General features: G+C 42.8%; 1 protein-coding gene across 5 annotated transcripts in view; it reads left to right on the top strand.

Annotated features, from left to right (window-relative positions):
* The window catches only part of Msp300 (Muscle-specific protein 300 kDa), a 137,750-nt gene that overhangs the window by 106,088 nt on the left and 14,836 nt on the right, over nt 1–16,826 (top strand). For 4 of the 5 annotated variants that reach the window (XM_046618534.2, XM_046618537.1, XM_046618538.1 and 1 more), the window contains 6 exons: nt 478–588; nt 728–1,033; nt 1,139–1,273; nt 3,302–10,582; nt 10,663–10,962; nt 11,322–12,278. In XM_046618534.2, the coding sequence (XP_046474490.1) occupies nt 478–588; nt 728–1,033; nt 1,139–1,273; nt 3,302–10,582; nt 10,663–10,962; nt 11,322–12,278 (9,090 nt within the window). The remainder of the gene's footprint in view (nt 1–477; nt 589–727; nt 1,034–1,138; nt 1,274–3,301; nt 10,583–10,662; nt 10,963–11,321; nt 12,279–16,826) is intronic. The other variant, XM_046618536.1, reaches the window with a different exon arrangement.

Below are 16,826 nucleotides of genomic sequence, written 5' to 3'. Positions count from 1 at the left end.
GACATTTTTTGTTGTCAACATGATGTATTGTGCAGTAGGTGTTCGCTTCCGGCTCGCCCTCAACCTGCATGTCATACCGCACATCGTTCAATCCTCATCTCGCTTGCGTTGCTTCAATCGTCCCGAAATTTTGTACATAAATCCTCGTTGCTCAGGAACCCATATCATCTTCGTCGTTATCGTTGTGTTATCGTCTTTGAATCGAGCTGAATTTCGTCATGCATATCAATCCTTCGAGATTTTTTTACTCATTATATGAAGCAGTTTTATCCAATGCTAAAATCGTGCTTCAGCTCGGTTCATGCGACCGTCCTTAACTCATTAATTGTGTTTATTCAATTGACAGGTTTGCTGATTTCCTTGAAGCTAATATATTAATTCATCGCTGGAGTAAGATTGGCGTTCGTCGAATGCACGGCATGAATTAAGTGATTCGCGATATTCGTAATCTGCGTATTAATTGATTGATCGTTTTAGGAATCGATTTCGGATGACGTTGCATCCCTGAAGTTGGCAGTGACGCGACTTGAGCTATCATTAGATTGTTTGCCCGGAGATAGCATACAGTCTATGCTTTCGGCACTTGTGGTGAGATTTTAGATTCAAAATGCTCCTATAACTCGTCTTGAGACCCTCAATGTTCCTCTATTTACAAAATCATAATCTAAAACCCGCGCAAGACGCTGATATGAAATTGCTATCAAGAGACACGACAATAAACTTTCAGACAATACTAGCGGATCTTCAGGTGTACGACCGACAGGCAGTCGGCATAAACACGTCATTGGCAACGATTCCCAGAGATTCCGAAACTCAGCAATTGTCATCGACTCTCAAGGAAATTCGTGCGCGAATCGCAACCCTTTCATCGCAAGCAGAGCAGGGAACTGTTGCATTGGAGAATGCACGAAGTGCACAAGAACGTCGTCAGCGAGAAGTCCAAATCTACATGTCATTCCTGGATGAAACTGAAATATGGATTAGGCAGATCATCGCGACCATACACGAAAAACAATCAGTGACGGCGTGCAAGGTTTGTAAAGCGGCTTGAATTGGATGCTGTAGGTCATTTCTGGTGTCCACTAGATAGAAACCACTTTCGTAACAATGATGATAAAATACGTTTCGGCCCTGATAGGTGCTTCTCGAGGAAATAGAAACTCGGGAGAAGCGAGTTGCGGAAATGGAGTCACTTCCCGAAGTGAGTGCCCTGGCGAAAACTATGAGGGAGGCTCTGACGGACGTCGCGACGCGTCTACGACACAAGCAGCAGGTACTCAACGCTTACAACATCTCGGGGCTTTCGCACTGTTCGCAACACTCCACGCTAAGGTGGCGGGGTTCGCTTCTAGCTGAACTCTCGGGCGGCCTGCTCGCGCAAGCAAGCCTGTAGAGTGTAATTATTCATTTCTTTTCACGCTCCTTGATCGTGCCCTATTTTTTTTTCCATCGCTTAAATCATATCCTTGCAATTCTCACCCCCAATTTGCACCCAAGTGTAAGTCACATTACGCACTGTGGTATAACCTGGTTTCGCATTTGGAGCAGACGATGTCAAATTTTTTTTTAATTTCGTCTGCTTCAAGAGAGAATGACAAATAATCACAATTTATAGGTATGTAGGAATCATCCTATAGTTTTCATGTACCTAATCATGGTGTCAAATGGTATTACTTACAACACACAGCATGTTCCAGGAATATTCTTCAATGCAGTAAAACCTTAATTAAGTCGTCGGTAATTGGTTCTACTTCTCATCTATCTATCTCTATTTGCGTCGACCATCAAGCTTTTCAGCGTCTATACGCTCGTCTACGCTGTACGCAAACAATCAGAAGAAGCTTTACTATCGTTTTCAGAACCGATGTTTAATTCAGTACAGTAGAATCAAATTTGCATATTTAAGTACTGCTCGCTATTGTCTGCGTAGATTGTATATTCTTGCTTATATTATCGTTTATCCATCCCATCACTGATATACGTATATTATTTTGTATCTTTCTGCATATCATTTATCATAGCTCATATTTACTATACATATTTGTTAATGTAAAAAGATAGATGTAATTGTAGGAGTTGCATGTACTTAAGGAATGTTAATTCATCATTGTATTTTGACATAATTAAACTTTTCTGATTAATTCCCTATCGTTATTTTAATCTCGGCTGTATACTCTGTTAAATGTTGCATTATTACCGATCTGCAAATATTATGCGTCCTTAATTGAAAAATCAGACGAAAACTGATTTTATCAATATTTAAAGAGCACAATTCATAATCAAACTAAGTGAACGATGACTCGGGAAAATTTGTTACTCGAATCTCGCAAAATACTTTTGTGATAGATTCAAGAAAAACTACCATAACGTACTCGTAAATTTTAATTTCTCGGAAATCTGTTTGATATCAAAATAAAATAATGTTCGCTTCAGAACAGATTATCTCTGAATATGTAATCCATGACTACAGAAACATAATTTCTCAGTAGATTAGACGACAATTTGTCATTTTCAGTGAGTCATTACTAATCGTTTTCGCTAACTTGTCACTTAGTCAACTCTTATACAATATTCTGTGATCTCAATATTTTTATGAATATGTAATATCCTCGTTCAAAAGTAGCCGCATGTGGCAAATTTTGAGAATAAAACCAAATGATTTTATGGCACGGAATTTTTTTCCAAAAAAAGATAGAAATTTTAAATGTAAATTACATTCATAAATTGCGCTTGATAACCCTCATGTAAAAATCAATATACCTGGTTCAGTATCTGCCAAGTATGTTATGCAATGATGATCTAATTTGATCGGTAATTTTGTCAACCAGCGTCATTGACCTTGAACAGTGTTCGTCTAGGCCAATCACGTTCCCTGCACGTATGTAATTTGTTTTGTATGCTAATCCAAATAAAGTCTTGGCTAATTCCTCGCTTCTGGTACGTCGCTAAGTATAACTCACTACCTAAGTGTCAGTCTGTATCAGTCTGCACCGGATGTGCGGGACTGGATATTTTTTCCTTTTAATCAACGAATAAATTCCTGTACTCGAGATCACTGAGCCAGTAATAGTTCGAGAAATAAAAGAATTGAAGGATCTCTTAGGTCAATGCATTCGAGTGGTTTGAACACATTTCTTTTCCGATAGAATATTGAAACTTTAAAACTGCACGCTATCTGCCTGCAAATTCAATTCTATTATTTCTCGCTACATACGTAACTGCTGACTAAAAAAAAATAACAAGTGATAAACGTTCATCGTTAAGTGAAATTTCCAATCACAATCTTCTTCCCAAATTATAGGAGATTGAGGACTTAGAGGAAATGGCAGAGGCAGAAGATGACGCGTCCGAGCGTGGGGAAGGTACTTTAGACTCAGCGCCTTCGATTCACTCCTCTTTAGAGCATGAGCCCCATTCTCTGCCATCGCAAGCTGATGTTTCTTTGCAAACCGGTCAGAGCTTGTTACTCAATGCGATCACGATTGAAAAACCAGCCCAGCTGACAAAACAAACGTCAACGATAACAACAACTGTTCAAAAACCAGCTCAGCTCACCAAACAAACGTCCACCACTCAGATACCGGTCTCTACCGCGTCTCAAACGATGCCAACGGAATCAAGCACACTCGTGAAGAGAAACGAGGACAACGCCCAAACTCAGGAGACGATCAAAATCGTAAAATCTTCGGACGGCAATCACGATGTAATCGAAATAGCGACGAAAAATGTGCCTTCCAGTACGAGCTCAGAATTCATCAGACGCGAACAATCTGGGTCAATGCCAGATGACATAGTGGTCGACATGAAGTACCAAGACGCGCAGAAGACCGAGAGCGCGACGTCGGAGTTGAACATATCGCACGCTGCTCCGCAGGCCTTCGAAACTTTCCTGACAGAACCTGACGATACGACAACTGAAGTAGTGGTCGACGCCGATGGCACGAAGAGAATCATCGTTCGAAAGCTCCGGCGCACTTTGGTAACAAGCCAACAAACAACTCAACAACATTTGACCACCTTGTCGACAGCAGTGGACGGTAACCCGCCGGTTACGCAAGCCTTTTCAGAGGCCACCATGAGAGGCCAACAAGTTACCGTCACGCGATCGAAGCCCGATGGAACTGTTGAACTGTCGACGACTCAGTCCTACGGGGGACGCGTTACCACTGGTGCACCGGGCGGCGAAATCAACGTTGAAGAGTTCGAGACGGGACCTCAGCATTCGCACCAAATAATCCAAGGCAACATTCAGGATTTGCAGCTTAAACCGATAGAAGGTGAACCGTCGGCAGTAGAATCTGGGGAGTATCAAACTACCACTTCGAGCGTTCACGCCGTAGTCCAGCAAGTTACTCGCCGAGTGATCAGAAGAACCAGGCGCACCATTCGGAAGATTACCATAATTGACGGCAAAGAAACAACGACTGAGGAAGTTATCGAAGAACCGGAAGAAGTAGAAATCGACGAGCAAGATATACCGCACATCAGTATCAACGTAACCAGAAATGACAATGAGAGAATCATCGATAACAGTATTGCATTTGCTCCTGAAGGTACTGGAGTTGAAAGACATATCTTTGATGCCCAGGCCAGTGCGCAGGTACCTCAGCCACTACTTCCGGAAGGTACGGTGCCACTTACACCGGGAAGTCCGATGCAAGGACCGTTCTTTGGACCATTTGCCAAAGATATGACATCAAAATCTTCTTTTACAGAGACAATTCAAGCTCCTACTTCCATCGAGTCGAAGCCGGAAGAAGTTCTGAAGAAATCGGAGAAAGGTAGTGACGAAGAAAGCCCCTTAGCCGCAGAAAACAAGATGATAGATCAAGCTTTTGAGAAGCCGTCGAAAGACGATGAAGGAATTGTTGAATCGAACATTCAAACTTCGTTTGATGTTAAATCTGTGACTATGGAATCGGAACGTACTGAAACCCCTGTTGTGGTAGATGTAATTCCAAAGATCACAGTTGTCGAGAAACATGCTATGGAATATTTGCCCATTGAGGTAAATGATGCACACGACCATCAGCCAGCAGCTGGTCTAAGTCAATTGTTAATCAACACTGAAAAATGTCGAATTTTGCAGACTCCTATCGATGACGTGTCGATTGGTGATTCAAAAACCGAACCATCCGTAGAAACTGCTACTGCTGAGGATGATGTCGTAGCTCGCGCTAAGTGTAAGTCCGATGCACCTAGTAAAGGTGACTCACAAATCACGAAACTAGTATCCGGCACGGTAGAAATAGTAGAGCATGCAGGTAGCAGCACAGTAGAAGATTTTAATAAACAAAGTATCCCTGTGCCAGAAGAAATGAACCGTGATGAGCTCGTCAGAATTCAGGAGAAAGAAGCAACACCTGAAAAACAGCCTTCAAAAGAACTAAGTCCAACAGCTGAACAAAAATTAGTAATAAAATTGATGGAGACTGAAAGCGTGGTAATAGAACCGATCGAGGCAGTTCACCAAATACCTGATTCACCTAAAGCTCTTGAATCCACGACACCATTAGTACTTGAAACTCAGCCGGTGCAAGATACTTCAAAACTTATAGCTGACGATGATAAAAATAAGGTTCAACAATCTACAAAAGAGAATATTGTCATTCCAGAGCAACCAGATAATAAAAGAGAAACGTTCACCTACCAAATTGTAACTCATCATAAATCAAACGATGACTTCATTGAACACGAACGTGCGAATGCATTGACAGACCCACAATTGAGTTCAGTCTCTTGCGGATCCGAGTACAAACCAGTGATGGAAAAGGTTGAAATATCTTTATCGGTACAGAAGAAAGACGAAGAGGCAGGTTCATCTGTATTCGTAAGAACTGAGGCTGAACGTCCTGAGGTAGCTCCGTATCACATAGTGAAGGAAGACGTAGACATTAATCTCCCTGCAGAGAAACAAACAGTGCACGTAATCCACAACAAAATAGTTCAAACAAGCACCCTTCCGACAACTGAAAAAGAAACCGAGACGTACCCTGAGCCTTCTGAAAAAAGTGAATCCGACGGTACAACGAGTAGGAAAATTCGAAAAAAGAAAAAACATAAAAATAAACCTGAAACCCCTGAAAAATCCGTTACAGAAGACTCCAGCGCCTCCATTACTACCACGATTGCTGATTCTACCGATATTAACGTACCGATGACAGATTCTTCGAAACATGAATCTGAACAGCCGCAACCGGACTTGAAAGATATTACAGAACCATTGTCTTTGATTTCAACTTTCCGCGATGATAACTCGGAACCGGATCACGGTTACGAACCTGACGACAAAACAACGGTAGATGAAATTTCTACCGCTGAGGATGACGAAGGTGGGAAGAAAAAGAACAAGAAGAAAAAGAAGAAGAAGCAGAAGGTGAAAACTAAGCATGACGAAAACTCAGAAGTACCTAAAACAACTACCGACGAAGCAGACTTCACGGATGAAATTATTCCTGTTGATTCTGAAGCGAGTCAAGTGGATGCGAAGGATAAGAAGCGTAGGCAGAAGAGCGAGGCTTTATCGAATGTTGAGAACATAGAAATCGAAATAAAACCTAAAGAACCGGAACCGATACGTACTGAGATTGAAACGCAAACTGTCGTTGAAACTTGTGACGTAGGAGCCGGAGTCATGTCACCCGAAATACCACAAATCATCACAAGCTCAGCACAAACTTCACCTGAACCTGTAGTAGCGGACAACGAGGAACAAGAAGTTCGGACAGAAAAATTGAGCGAAATTAATATCGAGGTGCAAACTTCTCCAAAACCCGCCGTTGACGTGTCCAATCAAACTAGTAAGCCTGAAACACCAGATATAGAACACTTGGCTATGCAAACGGTCACGCCTATTCCTACACCGACCGCAGATGATGAGGTGCAAACAAGTCCTGTACAGGAAGAGAAACCCAAGATTGACGAAACTTTTGTACAAACGAGTCCAATTCAAGTCGAAAAGCCGGTTATCGAAGAAACGTATGTTCAAACTAGCCCAGTCGAACCTGAAAAACCGCGTGCTGAGGAAACCTCCGTTCAAACGAGTCCTTTCGAATCTGAGAAGGTAATCCTGGAGGAAAACTTTGTCCAGACAAGTCCTATTCACCCTGAAAAGCCGGTTGTTGGAGAAATGCAGTGTCAAACCAGCCCGATTGAGCCAGAGAAGCCAGCAATTGAGGAGCATTTCATGCAGACAAGTCCAGTGCAACCTGACAAACCAGAAATTAATGAAATCTACGTTCAAACGAGCCCAATCGAACTCGAGAGGGTGGCTGTTGATGAGGCTTTTATGCAAACGAGTCCAATTCCAGTGGAGGTACCAGAAATTGGAGAAACGTATGTTCAAACCAGCCCGATTGAACCTGAAAAAACAGAGATCGACGATGCGCAAGTACAAACGAGCCCTGTCGATTTAGAGAAGACAAAGGTTGACGACATTCAAGTGCAGACCACTCCAGTTGAAGGAATCACCATAGAATCTCAAACCTCTCCAATCCAAAGAGAGCCCACCAATGAAATAGAGACACAAACAATTTCACCAGAGCCCAAAGCAGTGCTGGAAGACGCAGTTCAGCAAACAACTCCATTGCCTAATGAAACAAAGGTGGTATCACAGGAAGCTACGATGCAGACTATCACACCAGAACCTGTCGTCACGACGGAAGTGGACATACAAACCAGTGTAACACCCACGCCTGCAATGCCTGTATTAGAAGACTCCACCATACAGACTGACGTAGTCGATCATATGCAAATCGATACCTCCGAGACGCAGACAACCCCTAAAGAAAGCCCGCGTCCGGCAGTTACTTCCGATATGGAAATACAGACCAAGACACCAGAACCAACCACTGAAAGTGCTGCGCAAACAAGCACCATTCAAAGTCCAGAGCCTACCGAAGCCCCTGAATTACTAGCCATGACAACTGTCGAAAAAACCACGATAACTGTCGAAGGAGAGTCGCAAACTGTTGTCCCCGAAAAATTGACAGCTGTAGATTCGTCGATACAAACTAAGATGCATGAACTTGTTCCAACTTCTGAAGAAAGCACTCAAGCTGTTCCAACTACGCTTGATATTAGTGCTCAAACTATAGTGCCAGAAAAAACTGCTGATCGTACACCTGAAAAGAAAGATTTAGCCACAAAGGAACTGGAAGTGACAAGAATCGTTGCTAAAAAAGAAGAGCCTGTTCAACAGCAATCGGAGACGGACTCGTTTACGGATACTTCGTACGAAATTCACGTCCAAGCCACCATCGAAATACCTGATAGCGCCAGTCAAAGTTTCCTAGATTTTGAACGCGCTTCAGCGATAGAAACGTCGCAAGACACGAGTATTACCGAAGAACTTTCGGAGAACGTTACGAGCTTGGAAGATGATACAGCCAGGCTAGGGAGAAGACAGCGGAGGAAAAGAAAACACAAGACAAATGAGGCACAAGAGTCGGCTCCATTTACCAAAGAAAAAGAAAAAACTGATCTTGAAACAATATTTGGTCAGCCTACAACGGCTCTTGAGTCACGACCAAAATTGTCTTATTCCGACGTAGCCAGAAAAAATTCCGATCAAACGAGATCTGGGTCGCCACCAGATTCTTCTGAAGAATGTGCCACGAATAAACAACCGGGCAACATCGTTGTAGGAAAAGTATTGACCGATATTGACCTAAGCTCCATCAGAGCGCAAGGTAAAGTTTCGCAGAAATATGAAACCGAGGCAGAAATCATCACGTCCAAAGTTACCATTGCGAAATTGAAGTCTTCTGATCCGAATACAGCCCAAGTGCAGGTTGTGTCAGTTTCTCAAGAAATTTCGCCACACCAAGAACGCCTTACGGAAAAAATGCCTAAAGATGAGGTAAAGCTGATAATATCAACGGATCAATCTCAAGGCCCAACTTTCCACTCAACTTATTCTGATGTATCAGCTAAGCCAGCGAAAACTCCAGATTCGAGCCAAGTAGGTATAGATTCTCGTCAATCTATCAGAGAGGCTATAAGCATTGTAACAGCTCCTGAACCAATGGATACGACAGAGGAACCCCTTTCTCCAACGGAATCTGTGCTTTCCGCGAAAACTAAACCATCATCAAAAGTGGAAGTGAAATCTTATACCGACACGATTGACGACCAAAAAACATCCAAAGTTCCTGTGCCTTTGAGTACAAAGTATGAAAAACGTGATACCAGTCCCAACTCCAGCTGGGAAGACAGACTCTTAGTATCGCACAGTCCTGTTCGAAAAACACCTAGCCCAACATCCTTGCTTCTTGCGGAGGCGTTGGAATACGGTGTTCCGCAAAATCAAGTCTCACAGCGTACAAGAGCCACAAAAGTCATAGCAGACCGTGTAAGGAACTCGCAAAATGCGAAACAAACCACTCATTTATCCAACATACTTTACATAGCAACTCTGGATCAGGTGATTACGACCGAATCCATCGAAGAACTAAGTGGAACTGTTCAACGCGGTTTGGGCCAGCTGCGAGCTGCTGTCGAAGAAGAAAGTGATACAGTCATTATAAAACATACTCTGATCACAGTAGTTGAGACCATATCAACCTGGCTCGAGTCTGTGGAGTACAGAATTTTTCTGAGTAGGGAAAGTCCCCACGGACCTTCACACGACGACCTGCGAACGTTCATTGAACTGAAAGAAGAAATCAATCATGTCGAGGAAAGTGTCAGGGAGTTGGACTCTATTTGGAATAACGTCGAAGTGCACTTCGTAGAAGAAGATCGTGAAAGAATAATGGAGTGCCTGGATGCTCTACAGTCTCAGGTTCAGGCAATCGAAAACGTCACCGATGACGGAGAGAAGTACGCTACTACGGAACTTATCCGCTGGGACGAGTTCCTGAATGGTGTTAACAACGTCTCTCGACTAGTTGACGAACATCGAAAGCAACTGGATATCATCATAGCGAGTGATGCGTCGACGCAGTGGAAGCTTCAAGAGCTAGAAAAAATTGATAACACTAACCGCTGTCACATGTGGAAGACTGGAAAGTTGGTTTCTGCCGCGAGACGAATTTTGAAGGATTATCCCGGGAAGATTGTCCCCGAGGACACTTACGCCGCTCACGAAATGACCCGAGTCATCGAGTACACCATCTGCATTGAGAGAGACCGACTGCTACAACTTCTTTCCCTCGCCGAAGAGTACGAGCAAACGTTGCAGGAATTTGCACAGATCACCGAGATAGCGGAGAACTTATTGGACAGTCCAATATCAGTCGCGAGCTTAGAAGACCTGCAGGAGGAAATGCAGAAGCATCGGAAATTCTTCGTCAACTTGAACCACTGTCGCGCTATTCTCGAATCTCTAGAGGGCAACCTTGATAGAGAGACAAGAGCAAAGTATTCCGATCTCCACGAGGAACTTCACAGGAAAGCAACCACGCTGCTTGACCAGGCTGCTTCTCGCGCTCAGCAGATGTCTCTGGCAGCTTCAAGATGGATTATACTTGAACAAGGACTTAAGGAGGAAAGGGGATGGCTGGGAGTTGCTCACCAACGGGTTCCGGACCTACAAACAGTCACGTCGTCTGACTACGAACAGTATATTTCGCTTTATCAGGTAAGAATTATTATATAATTTTTTTTCGATTACAGTACTCAATCTTTTGGTGATGTGACTCATTGCAATATGGTTTTCAGTCATTATCCTCCGACATCGCGACCCACCATGCACGTCTAATTCAGCTATTAGGAGTAGCTCGTAGCTTGGAAGAATTGGTGCAAATTGAAGACCCCGAAGATCGATATGGAGAGGCACTGGATGTTATCATCAAGCTTCAAGACGAAGTGGAATCTTCTTTGAGGCGTCTCATAGCATTTAAAGATCGCTGGACAACCCAGGAAGCGTTAGTTGGTCGATTGGAAAATTGGATGAACTCCGCGGAACGTGATCTTGCATTTGTCCACGATCCATCGGGCGGTAACATGCGACAATTCTGGGTAAGTTTTCACGAATTTATGTTGTATTTGTAAATACTTAAAGCTTTCTCTCGGTGTCCAAATCTCTCGAACTTTCTTTCATGTAGCTACGGGTTAAGAGCTTGCTCATAGATTCAGGTCAAGTTTGAAAATAGACTTGGCTCACCGCCACAGGCGAGTACACCATCAACTTTGGTATTTTTAGAGTAAATATACCCCCTCAGACAAGATGCGGCAGTGACATATGAGCCCAACGAATTCGGTTAAAGATCCGGATACACGGAGTCCTTCTTTCGAGTAGTTGAATTCCCCGCCAAAAGAGGGTTTTTGAGATGAAATAATAAATAAATAAATAAATCAAGGTCTCTCCTTTCTTCCAGGAAATAAAAGCGCAGTACGAGGTGCACAACAATATCCGTAACGAGGCTGAGAACAACTTCGAGCAGGCACTTAGAATCGTTCCATTGTCAGACGAGATGCTTCAGAGGCAGTTCCACGGTGAGCTCCAAGACCGTTGGCAAGGCGTTACCGAAAAGATAAACACGATCCAAGCTTCCGTTGCCGAAAATATATCGTCGAGCGACGTCCCGGTTAACGACAAGCTGAAGCTCTTGGAGCGAGAACTGAACGAACTTCGTGTCACCATCGACGATTTCCATGGAGTTCTGAAGACCGAAGAAGAGCTTGACCTGTACGTTGAACGGTTATCTGTTCTCTTCGATAGAGTCGTCATCATACAGGAGGAACTCGGCCGGCTAGGACTACTTCCGGCTGCAGAAAGCGAGCGGGTCGGAGTCCTGCTGTCATCGGCACGCCGCATCGAAGGATTGATCGGCGAGGAGCTAGACGCTGCGCAACTTCTCAGAGAGCGCTTGCAAGCCTTGCAACGAGGTCTCGCGCGGGTTCGTAGATCTCATCAGAGACAGTCATCCGTTCTTGACCAATGCGAAGGCAACGAGGGTCAAGGTAGTGAAATCGTGGCGGCGTGCGTGGATCGGTGCCACGGCGTCGCCGAGGAGTTGACCAACTTGTGGCAAGATCTGATGGGACTACGCCAGGTTCTTCATACCCTACCGATGCGGACCAGGGTGTCGGTGTCACCACTCGCCGTTGAAAGAAAAATCTCCAACCTTCAGGATGTACACACTGAACTGGAATCCCGGTGCGCAAGACTCCTTACTCTTCTTCGGAACAGACTCGGGCTCTGGCGCAGATTTGAAAGGCAGTTGGAGGTCGTTCAGCAGTCCGTTCAGGAGGCGGATTACATGATGGAACTTCTTACCGTCCAGGGATCCGTTGACTACGAGAGACTGCTAAAGGCGACCGAACGGCTGGAGGTAAGATATCGGTATAAATTAATCGTCTTTTTATCACTTGAAGAACATCACTTTAAAGGTGTCGCTCGTAACACAATGAGCTCGGTGGGTAGTAGAGTTCGGTGTAATGACTATTGTTGCTATGTATTATTTGCCGTTTAATAATTTATGAAAATCCATCCAATCGAATCCGTGGATAAATCCAATTATAATACCCCATTAAATTCTTGCTCTATACCTTAAAAAGAGGGTAAATAAATTGTCGTTCAGTAACTACTGTTTTTTTACCAATTTGCCAGTTTCAACTTTACAATCGTTGTATTGCTTAACGAACCCTTTCAAATTCTGTAACGACAGAGAACTGTTACTGCAGACGCAGCTTATCGTCAGCGAAGCATTCTTGGGCTTCGGTGCAGCAGGTTTCAATGACCTTTGTGAAATATATATAGACGTTGAAACTGGATTAAAAATACATCTCGATTCTCCTCGCCCCTTGCATTTGAAAAAGAATTCTGATACCATTTTCCTGTTGCATAGTACGTTATATTCGCGTATAGATTTCAAATAAAAAACTATCATGTGCCACATTGACACATCAATATCGCGGAGTCGTAGATACTATGAACAGTTCATTATAATTGACGCCGACCTCATATCTCAAGGCGTTTCTGACTTGCCAGCGTGTAGGTGTTAATCGACGAGTGAAATAGTTGGCCAATAATATAACAACCTGTTTCAAATTCTGTCATAAAACACGATGTATTACTAGTCGCACTTTGAAATGTCGTTAGCGCTTTTCGAACATTTTATTCCGAGTCTACACCATACTCATAACCATGGAGTCTAAGATAACCAAGCTCTAAGAAACGGCATTCAATAGCCGGCTACATAATACCTCCACAAAATGCCGGTAAAGTAGAAAATAGGCTACCGTAATGTTTTATCTTATCCAAAAACGGTCTATGTACAGTTCCATCATAAACAAGGAACCTTTTGACTTATGACCGTATTCAGACGCCTTATACGCCGTATCTACCCTAATGCTGCTCCGAACAGTTTCAAATTTTTAGAGTATTTTTATTTCGGCACAAGAAATATGTGTGACAACTTAGTTTACACGTACATTCTTATTTAATGTGTTTCGAATTTGAGCGACTCAAACCCTCAGAATATAATGAAATTCTCGGCGTCGTAGTTTGGACGAAAAAGCCGAGGCGTCAGACTTGCATGGAGCCGTGGAGATAAGACTCTTTGACTCGATCCACGCCCTCGCCGGGCTGCACACACCAACGACTCACCCATCCATCCAACTTCCGACCGTTTCACGGACGTTAAAACTCGCCGGCTACGCACGCGCACCGACCAATCGGACGGGCGGCTTGATTCGTATTATGTATTTGTTTCGGAATGCTATCAGTAGCGGCCACGGTGCTATCAACGGTCTTCTCGCCAGTCGGCGCCCAATCGTGGGCGAGTAAAGATCGCGCGCTCTAACACACCGGTGATCGAGTCTCGGAACCTCCACGTCGTTTAAACAAATTCTTAATGTTTGTACATCGTTTTGCATGTTACGTTTCATCGTTGGTGTTGTTCCTCGTGGTATTACAAGATAGTGTTATATACGTAATTGTGAATCCGTTTAAAAAATACGTTAATGCAGTTTATTGCATATTTTCCGTGTGCAGAACGCCTATCTCTCGTGTTCACGTGGACGCCAAGGTTCTTACTCGTGCATATTATCGCAGTTTTCTTCGATGACTGCATAGCTGAGACGCCTTGAGATCTGCAGTCTCGGTTTCATAATTTCTCTGCATTGTTCTAAACTGTTTATCGTTGCACATAGCCACTCAATCATCTCGAACTCTCTGCTATTCTTGCTATCGAACGGCGGATATTTAGGTGAGAACGATCATTCATTCTATTTCGTTTAAACTTATTGTAGAATTATATGCAATGTATTTTCGTAGTCGCTACCCGCATATTTGATGGTCTTTGGATACAAAAAATTGCAGGTAAAAAATTAGCTAACGTATTCCGCGCATTATGCAAATTATTCGTTGACGTTGACGTTTGCAATTAGCTGGTGTCCGCAGATTTTACACCTCCGGTTAGCGAACCGGCATCGCGTCCTGCTGCACAGGCACTGAACCGTAAAACATTGGCTGAGTCGTGACGCGAGCTGTGAATGTCTTCCTAGTTTCCCAGGTAATCTCGTCATTGTTCCATGGGAATCACGCTGCAATGAACGTTGACGTTGCAAAATGGATAGCCAGAATTATATACCGCCGAGTAAAATTTTAGATCCGTATTCGACTGCAAGCCAACGTTTTGTACCGTGATTTGATGTATAAAGTACAAAAAATATGCGACTTGCAGCTTCGCTCCTCACCGCGAAATGCAACGCGTTTATAGATATAGAGGTGGTTATTTATAGTTAAGCCGTTACTTTGCTTTAGTTTCGGTTAACTTTAGCACTAGCTCCACTAACGGAAGTCTCCGTAGCTATAGTTCATCGTGAATTGCTGCTGACGATAAGAAACTCGAGTCACGTATACATTGACTCACGTTCAAAAATTTCCAACTAGCAAACAAGAAAAAAAAATCTTCCTAGATGAAAAAAAAAGTAACGAACGATCGTTAATTCACGTCCTTTAAAAGTCAAAACCCGACGCACTTGTCCTTATTGTATCGTTGTTCGTTACGTAATAGTAAGAATTTTTTTCCAATACTACGCACTGAAAAGAAAATATTTGGGTCAAATCCCGGGTAATTTGGCTAAGCGAAAAATAAATCCTCTTAAGACTTTGCGTCGTGAGTCCTTCATTGATACGTTTCTCGTATCCTATTATATTATATTATATGGACACGGTTGATTGCTTGGGAATGAATGTTTGTGTAAATTTGTGTAGGTGCCTAACGCGCGTGTCTCTCTTTCATAGTTGGTATTATCTCTTGTGAATATATCCTGCAACGTGCCGTTTGTTAATCCAGTTAATAATAATTATACTTGGAATGACATAATCGCTAAAGTTGTTACGCGCTGACCGAACGGTGTCACTAAATGTCGCCACGTGGACCTTCCTATTCATGTAAAAAAGCATCACGTGCACCTCTGCAATATGTTTGGTATACCCGCACGAGTATTTACCTTAGAACGGCAGTTTCACCTACGTTTACTTTATACCGTACTATGCAAATTTTTCAAAACCAAAGAGTCCTCGGTCTCCGGTAAGAAAAATTAGAGATAAAGAAAGAAGAAGAAAACACCGTTTCAAATGAAAAATTGGAAGTCCGTGATGGATGATGTTAGTTCTTGAATAAATCATGCTGCGTATTATTGTTGTGATTTATGAGATTTTAGTTTCACGGCAGATAAGAATTAGCATCGTGATTATTATTATTATCATTACAGAGGTGGTTTTTAATCAGGAAAGTTTAAATTACTGTTCATAATTTAGTGGAGGAAAAAATTAACGTTGAATTATTGGTACGCTTTTCCACTTTTAGGACTGTTCAATGTTTATAAGAATACAAATATATGTTGTACGATTGTTTGCAATATTTTTACGGCAGCCAAATCGAACTTGTTACTTTAGTATAATCCTTATTGATACTTCAATTCGTGAATCATCCATCGTCGGCAGAATCGTACGTGCGTCGATTCCCTGGCTGTACGTGAAAAAATCTTACGTCATTCCACCAGTACGAATGAAGGAATAAAATTAACTTTAATATACTTGGGCCAGAGCCGGGAGGAATCTTTTTGCATACACGCAGAGACTCGCGTGTGTGGCTACTTAGCCTTAAACCGAATGCAAACTTCGATACGTGCCTTTTGTACGGCGATACAGGGACTCGTTTCGAGCGTAGAAACGTTGAGGATACGAAAGTACGTATTGATTCAACCGATATCTGAAAAAATGGTTTTAGGAGTGGCCGGCTCACTTAGAATTAGTAAGTGAAGGGTAATACGTCAAGAACTGATTCGCTCGGAATCTAATAATTGTTGTAAAACATTTTCTGAGCGGTGCGATAGCGTGCCACTGAGAATCGGTATTACAACGACATTACATAGCGGGGAAGTTTATTTGTAGAAGGAATCGAGGACAGAAAGCTATGCGAAAGAAAATTTACTGCAAAATTAGATATCTTATTTTTTGCATAATTATAAGAATAAATTCCGTTTTGTGCCTTAGTGCATCACGTACTCGTATATGTACAATAGGGATATTTTATTACCCACGCATGGTGTATTTAAAATTTTTTATCACTCTCTCCTCGAAAGACTAATCTTCATATGCATATTACATGTATATATGTATAGGTGTATAGATTATACTTCCAATCGCGTGAACCTCTCTCGACTGAAGACGAACGAATACAAGACGTGCAGATAAGCGAATGCAGACCATAAAGCTGTACCGTCTGTTAGTTGAAATCGACATTGCTTCGACGCGTCTATGTATAGCCACAAGTGAACTCCGGTCTGTTGAATATCTCTGTTTGAAACGAGAGCAAAACCAGATGCGATTTTACGATCAAGCAGTGCACAGGAATTGTATATAACAT

Source organism: Neodiprion pinetum, chromosome 3, assembly GCF_021155775.2.
Source record: "Neodiprion pinetum isolate iyNeoPine1 chromosome 3, iyNeoPine1.2, whole genome shotgun sequence".
Classification (NCBI taxonomy): Eukaryota; Metazoa; Arthropoda; class Insecta; order Hymenoptera; family Diprionidae; genus Neodiprion; species Neodiprion pinetum.
This window is presented reverse-complemented; position numbering and strand designations above follow the sequence as displayed.